Source organism: Vanacampus margaritifer, chromosome 16 (assembly GCF_051991255.1).
Source record: "Vanacampus margaritifer isolate UIUO_Vmar chromosome 16, RoL_Vmar_1.0, whole genome shotgun sequence".
NCBI lineage: Eukaryota > Metazoa > Chordata > Actinopteri > Syngnathiformes > Syngnathidae > Vanacampus > Vanacampus margaritifer.
Genome location: NC_135447.1, coordinates 7,418,686 through 7,430,870, shown reverse-complemented (window position 1 = coordinate 7,430,870; position 12,185 = coordinate 7,418,686). Strand labels below are relative to the sequence as shown.

General features: G+C 38.4%; 1 protein-coding gene across 2 annotated transcripts in view; it reads right to left on the bottom strand.

Moving 5' to 3' along the window:
- Nucleotides 1-12,185, bottom strand: part of ksr1a (kinase suppressor of ras 1a) — a 34,563-nt gene that overhangs the window by 13,251 nt on the left and 9,127 nt on the right. For both annotated transcript variants that reach the window (XM_077546643.1, XM_077546644.1), the window contains exons 2-9: nucleotides 10,239-10,379; nucleotides 5,323-5,470; nucleotides 4,743-5,232; nucleotides 2,174-2,355; nucleotides 1,996-2,065; nucleotides 1,817-1,900; nucleotides 1,172-1,233; nucleotides 974-1,083 (exon numbers count right to left, since the gene is read on the bottom strand). In XM_077546643.1, the coding sequence (XP_077402769.1) occupies nucleotides 974-1,083; nucleotides 1,172-1,233; nucleotides 1,817-1,900; nucleotides 1,996-2,065; nucleotides 2,174-2,355; nucleotides 4,743-5,232; nucleotides 5,323-5,470; nucleotides 10,239-10,379 (1,287 nt within the window). The remainder of the gene's footprint in view (nucleotides 1-973; nucleotides 1,084-1,171; nucleotides 1,234-1,816; nucleotides 1,901-1,995; nucleotides 2,066-2,173; nucleotides 2,356-4,742; nucleotides 5,233-5,322; nucleotides 5,471-10,238; nucleotides 10,380-12,185) is intronic.

Below are 12,185 nucleotides of genomic sequence, written 5' to 3'. Positions count from 1 at the left end.
TATTAACCTGGCGATTCGATCCGTATCACGATTCAAAGCTCACGGTTCGATTCGATGCGATTAATCCTGATACGAATCTATAAATTGACATTGCAAAAAAAATTACTCAAATTTAGAAAATACTAATCCGTAAACTTGCACATGTACACTGTAAGGTTTGCATGAAAATGCATTTATTTATCTGAAACTTCAGAACTGTGAGCCACCGTATTTAACAAACAATCTGTTGCAATCTGTTTCATATTTGAACAGTATTCAAATAAAAGATTAAGGCTTATTGTTTCATTAATATAACATTGTTAACGTGTGAACCCTAACCCTAAGTAAGATGTTTTGTTGAATATTTCCATAAAAAAATGTATGTTTAAATTTCGATTCGGCCGCATATCGAATCGATTCAAGAATTGTGCGCTGCAATATTGCCGAATTGATTTTTTTTAACACCCCTACTAAATATATAGTTTTAGATATATTAACGATACTGTTTTTGTTTTCTTGCTTGATATTGGACCAATATCTGATATCAATATCGGATCAGGACACCCTAGTAATAGTAGTTCGAACAAACCCTATCTCCTATGTCAGCTGTAATCATGAATATTATTTAAAAGTAAAATGAAATCCACTTTTTTTCCCGCGATATTTGTAGTGATTAAGATTGACCTGTATCAAAATTCATTACTTATGGTAGAATTGTGGGGGAAACTTCTCGACAATCGGGTTCGTCTAATCGTCAACTCTCTAATGTTCACATAGCAGTAGCAAGTGAAGAGACGTCAGATGGCAAAAATCACCTGCATAACTATTTGTCTTTCACACTAAAAGCAAACAAAACTGGAACGTCCAGACATAGATTCCATCTGCGCCAACGTGTTCAGAATTTTCACACATACAAACACTGAAGTGCCAGACAAGAGACCCTCGTCTGGCACTTCCATGTCTCACCGATCAAGAGAGATTCACAGCATTTTACCTTTTTGGTGATGGCCTTTGGTAGTGTACCAAACTGCGGACATTCGGGAGGACGATCCACTGGGTTGTTTATATCCGATGGCACAGACTCTGTCCTTCGAATTTTGGCAACTACAACAAAAGACGGACATTGCCTCGCTTTTGCATTTTGTTGTCTGTTGGTCGGGAAGTAAAAAAAAAAAAAAAAAACTAATCTTACTTGGAAGAAAAGAGATTCTGCAGGATGGAGCTTCTTTTGTGCATTTGTTGTGGCACTTTAATCTGCACACAAAAAAAAAAGAAACACACCACACACAAAAAAAAAAAAAAATAGGTATCACATGTCCTCATGGTTAACTCATTCACTGCCATTGACGGCTATAAACGTCAAAAATTCATTTGAACTATTTCTGTTAGTTTAACATTTTTTCCCCCACTTTTGTTAACAAGAGTATGAAAACCTACCCTTGTACATTTAGAACATAAAATGTGTGATTAATCCTGAGTTAACTAGTGAAATCATGCGATTAATTGCAATAAAAAAAAATGTAATCGCCTGACGAGATGATTTGCAAAAATTAGGGGTGTCAGGCAATAAAAAAATTTAAATCGTAATTAATCGCATGATTTCAATAGTTAACTCACGATTAATCACAAATTTTATATCTGTTCTAAATGTACAATAAAAAAATCTAGGTTTTCATACTCTTGTTAACAAAAGTAAAAGAAAAATGTTAAACTAATAGAAATAGTTGAAATGATTTTTTGACGTTCATAACCGTCAATGGCAGAGAATGAGTAAAAAATTTTTTTTTTTTTTAATTTTTACCATCTTTCTTAGTTAATATCAAAGCGCTCAACTCACCGACAGTGTTTGCACTTGACCCCAAACATCATATTCTTCTGACACACCTGACATGTCTGAGAGAGCCAGGACTTCGTGGAGAACCTACAGAAAAAGAATGCATCATGTTGGGTGATGATAAATAACCTAAACATAAAACATAAATTTTGTAAAAAAAAATAAAAATAAAAAAGAGGCACCTGTGCGTGACTGCAAGGCCAATGTCCCTCCTCACAGCTTGTGGAGAGCTGCGGTGAACTGCTTTGTTATCTAGACACAAAAGGGAAGAATATTTAATGCGGTTAAGAGATTCACAATTTCTCAATAAAACATGCGTGAAATCATCAATTCTAGAAATATGATCATTCCCAAACTCACTTTTAATGATGCTATGCTCTTCCAACAGGGTGGGCGTACCGGGGAGGGTGTAAGGCGCGTTGGTTGCAGCTGGGGGCGCCCCTGGGGTTCGTACAGGAACAGCAGGGTAGCGAGAAGGCGTGTCCTCGTGTCCGTTCCCGTTGACTTGCATATTCAAGAGGATTTTGTTCTTTTTGACACATCTGGAAGCAGGAGAACGCAAGCTTAAAATGGGCGTTCAATCTCATTTGGATCCAAGGGAAGGAAAATGCACCCCAAAAAAAAAAAAAAAAACTGGAACTTTTAAACAATCCAATAAAACCGAGAGTGATGGAAGAAAAATATTTGATTCATAGTAATTGAAAGCTTAAAAAATGCCATTTACAATCAAACAGTGATTTCAATGGATTCATAGAGGATGATGTCATCTACAGGATGTAATTAAAAAAAATAAAAATAAATCCACCATTGTTTCTTAAATGGCATGTTTTAAGGTTTCAATTACTGTGAATAAAATGTGGTTCTTCCATCACTCTGTTTTATTTGATTTGTAAAAAGTTTTTTTTACGTCACCCTGTATATGAACATTTTTGCTGTAATAAATAGGGATGTTCAATAGCACTTTTTTTTCCAGACCGATAACGAGTAATAGCATTTTTTCATTAAAATTGCTGAGAAACTAATGGCAATTTTTGATTTATTGATATCTGTCTTTTTTTCTTTTTTTTTTTTTTTTTTTTTTTATCAAACGGCCTATAAACTTTCAGGTAACTACATAAGAGATGCTGGTGAGTCGTGACCGAGTTGGTTATTTTTTTTAAAGAATGTGTTTACTGTAATAAACGATAGCAAGCTATGTTATTTACTTGCTAAAGTGTTCATTTAACTGACCCTGGGGGGTTCCTGAATGTTTTCAGGGATCTTAAAAGAAAGATGTCTATTATCTAAGATAAACAAAAAAAAAAAAAAAGAACATATGCTTTAAGACATTTGAACAAAGTTTAGAGATAAAATTTGTATTATTTCTTTATTTAAATTTGAATATAATCAGTATCGGCCAGAAGGAACTGTCCAAAATAATAACAATATTTTGTTAGTAAAATATACACACATTACATTTACCGTTATTTATTTATTGTTATATTCTTGCCTCAGCTCAGCTCTTAGTTTTAAAAAACAAACATACTGTAGCCCTTGGGCCCAAAAGTTTTGCTCACCCCTTTGGTTCCGAGACGGAACGTTGGCTTACAAAGTCATGAGAGTGTGTGTTGAATCAGTCCGTTTTCAGCATCGGAAAAAATTTCGCCTCCCGTACACAGACTGGGATATGATGGATAAACATGGCGCTTGTTTTTTTTGCATGTGCATCCCATCGAAATAGACGGAGAGCAAAGAAGAGGGGAGACAGATTGTGCGTGTATGTGTGTATTTGACTTGCCACCTCCGAGCATTAGTCCGAGAGGAAATACTTCCTGTTTGGACATGACTCATAATCTCTGGGAATCTGAGGGGATTAGCCTGGGACAAACATTCAGAGTAAGGAGAGCGTGGATAACAGAGGGAATAGAAGTGTACTGAATAAGTCAACTGACATGCAAACAGGACATTATTACGTAGTTGGTATAGATTTGAAGTAGATGGAAAAAGTCTACACAACCCTATTCATATACCAAGTTTTTGTGATATAAAAAAAATAATAATAATAAAAAAAAAGGGACCAAGCGTTTCCCACCATTATTGTGACCTATAACTTGTACAATTATTTCGTAATAAAAAAAAATAACATTCCCTTCCTTTAATTTCTGTAATTGTGTGATTTTTATAGCATCATTTAAGAATATATGCAATAATATTGTCCTGACTTTGAACAAAGGTTGCAACATAGCAGAGTGTGTTAGGTTCAACTGTTGATGTGTGTACACATTGGCGCAGCAAAAGTTTTATTACTGCTTGTAGGGCTGGGCTAAGAAAATAATAATAATAATCGAATAATCAATAATGTATCAATTTTCCTTTTCGAGCATGATATCGATTCATAAAACCATGAATCGATTATTTCAAATATCCCTTTTTCCCATAAATCAAAAAAAAAATAGAATTTTAAAAGCTGAAATATTTTTTTTACTTACTGTTTTCTTCAAATTTATGTTCACATGAATTTAAAAGTATTTTCTTACATTTACAATACCTGACTTATTGCATTTGAAGACAATTCTGAATCTTTTTAATTTATATTTACAATGATTGAATTAGAATTATGAAAAATGTTAATTTCATCCATATTGATGTCAATGTTTGTGTAACACTTAAGTGAGTTGGAGTTATTGCCTCTGCAAAATTGAATTTGGAATTTAATGTTTGTGGAGTTTTTTTTTTTTTTTAAATCATGTTCTTGATATTTAGGAAGAATTGATGTTACATAATATCGGAAGTGAATCGAATCAAATTGAACTCTTATGAATCGAAATCGAATGAGGAAATTAGAATCGACACCAGGCTCTAATAGCTTGTCAACCACCTAATGAGGCTTCAGCCAAAACAACAAAAGTAACCATGGCAATCATCCAAAGCGTTCTGACCGAGTACCTACTTGTTGGTGAGCGGGTCTTCGATACGATTGCCCAACTGCGATTCGTGACTTTTGCTGCGTGTGAGCGTGATGTTGGGGAGCAGATGTTGGACTTTGCGGGACGGAGGCGGCGGCGTGCACGGAGGCTTCAGTCGGTGACGCCGCTTTGATGGTGGCGTTACGGGTGGCGTGGAAGTGTGTCCGTGCAGACGCGGGGAGCGCGCTAAGGTCACGGGGAATGCATTCGTGAGGGGGCTTTCGCCGTGGAGGTGCGGCGTCAGCGCCTCGGGCGTAGGGGCCGCCGACACCGAGCCGGAGCGGGGATGAGGGAAAGTAGCGCAGGGGGTGGAGGGCGTAGAATGGATGGCGGACGGGCGGGCTAGAGGCGAGGGACTGTGCGGCCGCAGCGGGTTTCCGAGGCTGGAAAGCTGATCTGCAGGCAGTAGAGAACCGCTGTCCCTCCTGGTGGGCTCAGACAACCAAGTTGTGCTGTCTTCCTTCAGTTCGCCTCCTGGAGCACAGACAAGAGTGGATAATGCGGTCTGCATCCATGGAGAACACGTGAAAATAAAACCATGGCAGATGGTGGCAACACACATACCGGATTCAGTTGCACTCTTGAGGCAGGAGAGGGCAGCACTTAGTCGGGCACATTCTTCTGAGGTGAAGCCAAGCCTTCGCATTGTGTCCCTCACCTGAGTTCCTGCCATCTGCAGTAAGGCATCCAGGGAGAACTTTGATTCCACTGCCTACACAAAACAACATCAAAGAAAGAAGACACAAATCTTAACTTTACTAAGTGCAATTTCTGCAGAAATCGCGTGGGAATGCTGAAAGCTGAATGCTAATAGCTGAATGCTAAGCTGAATGCTTTTGAAGTACATTGAAAGATACATTATGTGAACATTACAAAGTATTAATTGTAGTTGAGAGATAAATGAATAAGAAGAACACTTGAAGCCGGGATGTGTGAACTTTTGAAGCAAGTTGAAATTTATATGGAAAAATGTTATCTGAAAGTAACCTCCATTCATTTAGATGGAAAAGTGGAGCAAATGATATCCAATGGAAAAATGAAAAAAAAAAAAACTCAATAGCGCCACCTAGGCATGCAGTAACCTCCATTCATTTAGATGGAAAAGTGGAGCAAATGATATCCAATGGAAAATGGAAAAAAAAAACCTCAATAACGCCACCTAGGCATGAAGTACACTCCATTCATTTCGATGGAAAACTGGAACTAATGATATCCAATGGAAAAATGCAAAACAAACAAACAAAAAAAAAATCACTTAATAGCGCCACCTGGGCATGCAGTACCCTCCATTAATTTAAGTGGAAAACTAAAACTAATGATATCCAATGAAAAAAATAAAACAAAAAACTGCCGTATATCGCTGTGATTGGTCAACTGCTGGTCACATGACTGAGTTGGCCAAACTCTCTCTCTATATAGCCCTGAAAAAAAAATACTCAAAACCCCTTCATCTAGACATGCAGTACCCTCCATTTCGATAGAAAAGTGGAAATATGATAGTCAGATGGTTAGCATGTAATCACTTAGCATAATTGCCATGGATACGTTTGCAATGTCCAGTTCAGAGGAGGGATTTGAACCAGCGACTTACCGGTTACTGGACAATGCATTTTTACCAAAGTGTGCCACTTAGCAGTATCAGCGTCAGAGCTGATAATGGTGATCGGTTGTATGTATGGAAGTGTGTGTGGAAAGCGGGACTTCGAAAAAGTGCAATGTCAGTCCCATTGGAAATGAATGCGGAAAAGTTGGTATTTAACGTAAGGTGGAATCAGACGATACATTTTTGAAGCAAGTTCGAAATTTGAACGGTGTCAATCGGAAGTATTATGTGGGAGTTGTTTGTTGAGGAGAATTAAAAGAAAGAAGAAGAAAACTTCAAGAAAATTCTGTTTCAAGTTGCTCACACAATCAATAACATTTCACTGGAAACTATGAATCGGGGAACGCCTTCATTTTTCCCAGAGCACACAGATATGAGCGAATACAACAATTTATGAATCAGAAGGAAACAAGAGCAAGCCCGGTGAGTTTGGGATGTTGTTTTTGGACATGGGAAGTGCGCAGTTGCTTATCAGTCGGGTCAAAGCCGTGCTTTCGCCAGGGCAAACAGTGGTCCGAAAGCAAGGCCAATGTCCTACTGTAGGCAAAGGGAAAGTGCACAAACGGAGAAAAAGATTTGAAAGTGGGACGGGGGGCCAACACCCGCCCTTCTCAATCATTTGTATTAAGGGCATAGAAATGATACCAAGTGCCGGCGAACATATTTGCTTGAACAAAAACATGCGGTACCCTTTAACCCCTTCAGACCCATAAATGATTTCAAGGTAAGATGATTTGAGACCACAGACTGTAACATTCCAAAAATACGCATGGTAAGCTTAACTGAAGACTAGATATGAGTGTGATATTTTTTTTTCCATTGGGTGGATACTTTCCATTGATAGATGAAATCAATTTGAAATGATTTTGTAGTATTTTAAATGGCGTTCGTTTTGCATGCACACCTGCACGCGCCAGCCTTTCCGTTTCCCCAAATACCAATACATGACAGACATGGCCTCAAACCAAGGCCCGAAACACCGAATAAGATAAACACAATCAAATCTCTCAATTGTGTAACTCCGAATGAGCTCAGCTTCAGTTCCCCTCTGGAGAATTGCATAATGTGCGCACGTCGAATTCAATTAAGTGTGATGCAGTTTACAGCACATAAACATTACCTCTAGTAGTGTCAATCAGAAGAACCATATTTTGAAAAAGCAGATTAGAACGATATACACGGCACTCTTCTGTGCGCTATTTGACCCGTTGCTCCAAATACGTGATTTTAATATATTTTGTGTTTCAAATCAAGTGTTGTGAGAATTTGAGTCAAACTGAGTATGGCTGATTTAATTGAATATATTATAGGGAATACGTTAACTCTTTCACTGCCAGACGTTTTCAGAAACGGGATGCCGCCAGTGCCAGCCGATTAAAGCATTTTGACTGATCTTTCAAGGTCCACAGAAAATGTTGTGTTTGGACTATGGAAACTCATCTTTCATCAGAAAAAAAAGTTTGTTTCTACCTTATTCCGTTCTTCAGTAATCAACAATACAAAATGGTTAGTTTCACCGAAATGCTCTGTTTTCAAACAAAAAGCGGAGAAAAAGAGCTTTTTGTGAAACGATGTTACTTCATGCACTCTAGTGAATTGTACACTTCTTTTTGTCCATGAATGATGCCACAAACACCTAAATAGTGCTTTACTTCTGTAATACACCACCACCAACAATGAAAAAGTGTTTTTAGTTTGCAAAATACGTTTATTTCCATTCAACAGTGTAATTTGACAAAACAATTTCGCAAACTATTTACAAATGTGTGCAACTGTGGTACTATTTACAATTATGTGGATGTTTCAAATACAGTTTTTCTTTTTGTAACGCTCTCCTGCGTGCAAGGGAAATAGCAAGTAGCAGACTGTACACACATTGAACGTCCACCTGAGCGTGCTCGGTTGTGCTCCACGTTTTCCGGTGTTGGCATTGCTAGCCCGTGAACCTTTTATGACGTCGTCATAGCCGCCGCGTCAACGCTTCCAACTTCGCCGTCAACCTCGGAGTCACCATCATCATCATCGATGATGATCATCGTCGTCATCAATGTGCTCTTTATAGCGTTTGTCGATGCTTTTCGCCTTTGAAAAAAACGGCTCGACCGTGAGCTGCTTGCAAACCGGTCGCCATTATGGCTTCTTCAGCCATTGTCCCCCTCAACACTCTAGCCCCGCCTCACGTCTTCTGCTGACGCCTACCCAATCTTGTCAAAAGAGAGTCATTGCTGCCATCTAGGGGCCAAAAATAGTCATTAGGCTCACTAGACCTGCTTGAAACTTTCAACACAGCTGGGGAAGGCTTTCCTCCACCCGTTTCAAAAAAATAATAATTGGATGACGTCTTTTAACGTCATTGGCAGCCCTCCGTAGGTTTTTACTTGACGTCTTTTAACGTCAGTGGCAGTGAAAGAGTTAATCAAAAGTGACGAAAGTGAAAAATGACTATTATGATGTACAGGCGAGGATGTATTAAAGAACAACAAGCAGGAGAAACATCCTCAACGATCACGTTACAGTGAGGTCATAACGCAAAAGCAAACAAGGACAAGAAAAAACAAACAGTAGTTGACAGTTTGCAGCTGCACAGGAAGGAAAGCAAGTAAAGAATTGCAGTAACATAGGATGAACAAATATGTTGAAGAATGACAGCTACAACGAATTTGCCGGACGGAAGCAAAAATGAATGATGTCTTTCTTTCAAGTATGTCCTGTAAATGTAGTCAATGCTAGTAGAATTCAAGTCAAGCAGGAACTTTGCAGAAAGATATCTTTCTTTGAAGACCGTCTCCTCAGCAATAAGGTCAGAATAAGCGAAATATTTAGTGCTGAACAGTCAGGGCCTTTCATTCCAGGCAACATCCAGTATTTATCTGAGAGGAAACCCGCTAGGCAACAAAGTCACATGCTTTTATGCTGAATTTTGTACTTAAGGCTCAATGACACCCGCCCCCGACCTTTTTTTTTTTTTTTCGGAGCAGTTTTGCTAATCAATGACTTCATTTGAGGAGTGACTTTCTACTTTCGAGGAATCATTTTTTACAGGCTAATCCCAGAACAGAAACCTGAAACAAGGGTTTTATTAAACGTAAAAATTAGGGCTGCTCGATTATGAAGTAAATATTAAACACGATTAATTCTGTAAAAATTGCAATCACGATTAGGACAATCATTTGGTTTTTTTTTGGGTACAAAACAAGAAACTCTAAATTCTTAAAACATGTAAAAAAAAGCTTACGACAAATACGTTGCTTTGAAACACTATGATTATGCAAGTTCCTTTTGGACCAAACAAGATTGATTAAATTAGTCATTTTAAAATAAAAAAGCGCAAATATATAAATTTAAACAACTCAAAATTTGTATTTATAATCTTTTATTTTGGTTTGAAAATGTGACAAAATAATGAATGAACAATTGTTTTTCTTTTTTATATGACAGTTTTTATTTCTTAAAACATTCAGTGGGAAGTATATATATATATATTTTTTTTTTAAAAAGAGTACATTTCTGTTTAAACTTAGTAGCTCTGAAAGAGTTGTATGGCCTTTTAGTAAAAGCTTAAAAAAAAAAAAAATCTACTGCAGCATAATTTTGAGAACATTTGTTTTGCAGACCTCATAAGCCATTATTTTCTTAATGGCCTTAGCTTTCACATCATAGTTTGTTGTGCTATATAAATGCCACGTGCAATATAAATGCACTCCATTTACCATTTAATGCCGTGCGTCTTCATTATTTTTTGTCATGCCCCCCACCAGGAAGAAAAAAATATTTACCCTGCCCCTCGCCCCCACACACAGCTACTATCATTTGTCTAGGTACATCACATGAGAGCGCTACTGACACCTACTGCAGTGGATGTGCAATTACACTTTACCTCAATGAGTTCCGGCCGTAAGTTGATGGTGCGGAGCCAATCTCGCAAACGCGGATAGCTGTCCAGGCTGTCGGGCCTCTCGGTCTCTGGCACTTTAAGCTTGCACTGCAGCTGTTTACAGCTGTATTTCACCAGCTTCACCTGTAGGGAGCAATAGAGAGACTCGTGAGGGAGGGGCAACCACAGAAGAAGTTGTGGTCGACTGGCAGGAATACATGCTGTACAATATTGGCTTTTCCGTTCTGAACTCCACAAACACAATTTGGCATACCTGCAAGTGTGTGTTTGACCTAATTTCAGTGCCTTTTGAATTTGAATGACTTCACTCATGAGTACTTTTACACATTTAACGTGACTAAATTGAATACAAATTGACAAAGATTTAAAAAAATTTTTTTTTTAAGCTCAGTTGACACCACCACACATTATGTTTTTAAGGTTACGTTAAAACCGATTTTAATACAAGGCTGAATGGCAGCGGTCCTGTGAGTAAGTATAATATGAATTACAATGAACACCGCAGTATTGGTTTGCAGGCCGAGTTGTGTGGCGTATTGTGTGTCCGCTTATCGCGCCGACTATCTGCATGGGTCCATTACAGCAGGCGGCACCTTCAGATGAGCCGTGCAACGCCATCTACCTCACAACCAGCCAAACACCTCGAGTGCTTGAGCACTGAATAGGGAGCGCACGTCTTTCTCCGCTCATTCAATTCTCTCAGTGACAGGCAAAGATTAAAAACTCGCACAGAAAGGCTGGCCTTGAAATGTAAAAATAAATAAATAAAGATGTCTTTGTGGAAGCGCACAAAAAGCATCTATAGTGGAGGTCAGGCACTGAAAAGAAAAAAAGATGGTGTCAGCTGTCTGCTACGTTTCAGCACAAGATCGACACAAGATTTTGTATTGAATGGAAATGTCAATGAAACAAACTTTTATAGTGAAAGTCAGCATTCTGATAAATGTTGTGTTTGTGGAATATGAGTTAAATAGCAAAATCCAACAGTTTTTACAAAAGTCAGGAGGCGGCCATTTTGTCACTTGCTGTTGACTGAAAATGACATCACAGTTGCTCGGGGCTTAGGTAACGACCAATCACGGCTCATCTGTTTTCTGAAGCTGAGCCGTGATTGGTGGTGACCTGAGCAACTGTGATGTAATTTTTAGTGGAACGTGGCAAAATGGCCTCCCCTGCTGCTTAATTCAGATTGCACAAACACAATATTAATCAGAGTACCGTGTTTAGACTAGTGGGGATGCACGGAACATATTATTGTAAAAAACATTTTTTGGTTGACTTCCCTTTGAAGGGTTTACATTGTTTTTTTTGTAATTCTGTTTTTCACTTATTAAAAACTTTTAATTTCACTCAAATGAGGGAAACTAGATTGAGTTGTTTTCGTCACACCACTATAATTAGGCACACCTGCACAATGTAATAATAGCCAACATTCTGTACGGTTAAGTAAAATGAGAACCACATCTCAGTTTTATGCAGTGCAGTTGAATGATTTTTTTCCAGACTTATTCAGAAGCTCATATTCCAAACCAATAGTTTGACAAAATGAATAGAATGCTCAGTCAATATGTAGTCTGATTTGAAGTGACATTAGCAGCATAGTTGCAAGCATGACTTGGGGCCAACAAGTGAAAATAGCTCCTGAAAATAGAAAGGCAGCGTTTTGCTCTTACTTCCTCATTTTGTCACAGGCTGGCCCTACATATTAATAAACTCCATGAATTGTGTTTCTTGAGCTCTGGATGGAACACAGCATCCACAAGGCAAATCGCACCTCACTAGATGCGGCTAACAAACCTAGCCCCGTTTCCCCTCCCTGTACTCTATTGCGGCCTGTGACGTCAGGTTACCTAGCAACCTCTCTTCTGAATCGTCAGCAACATTTCAGTGGGATTTTCCCATGCATGTGAAACACTTGAGCGTTGACAA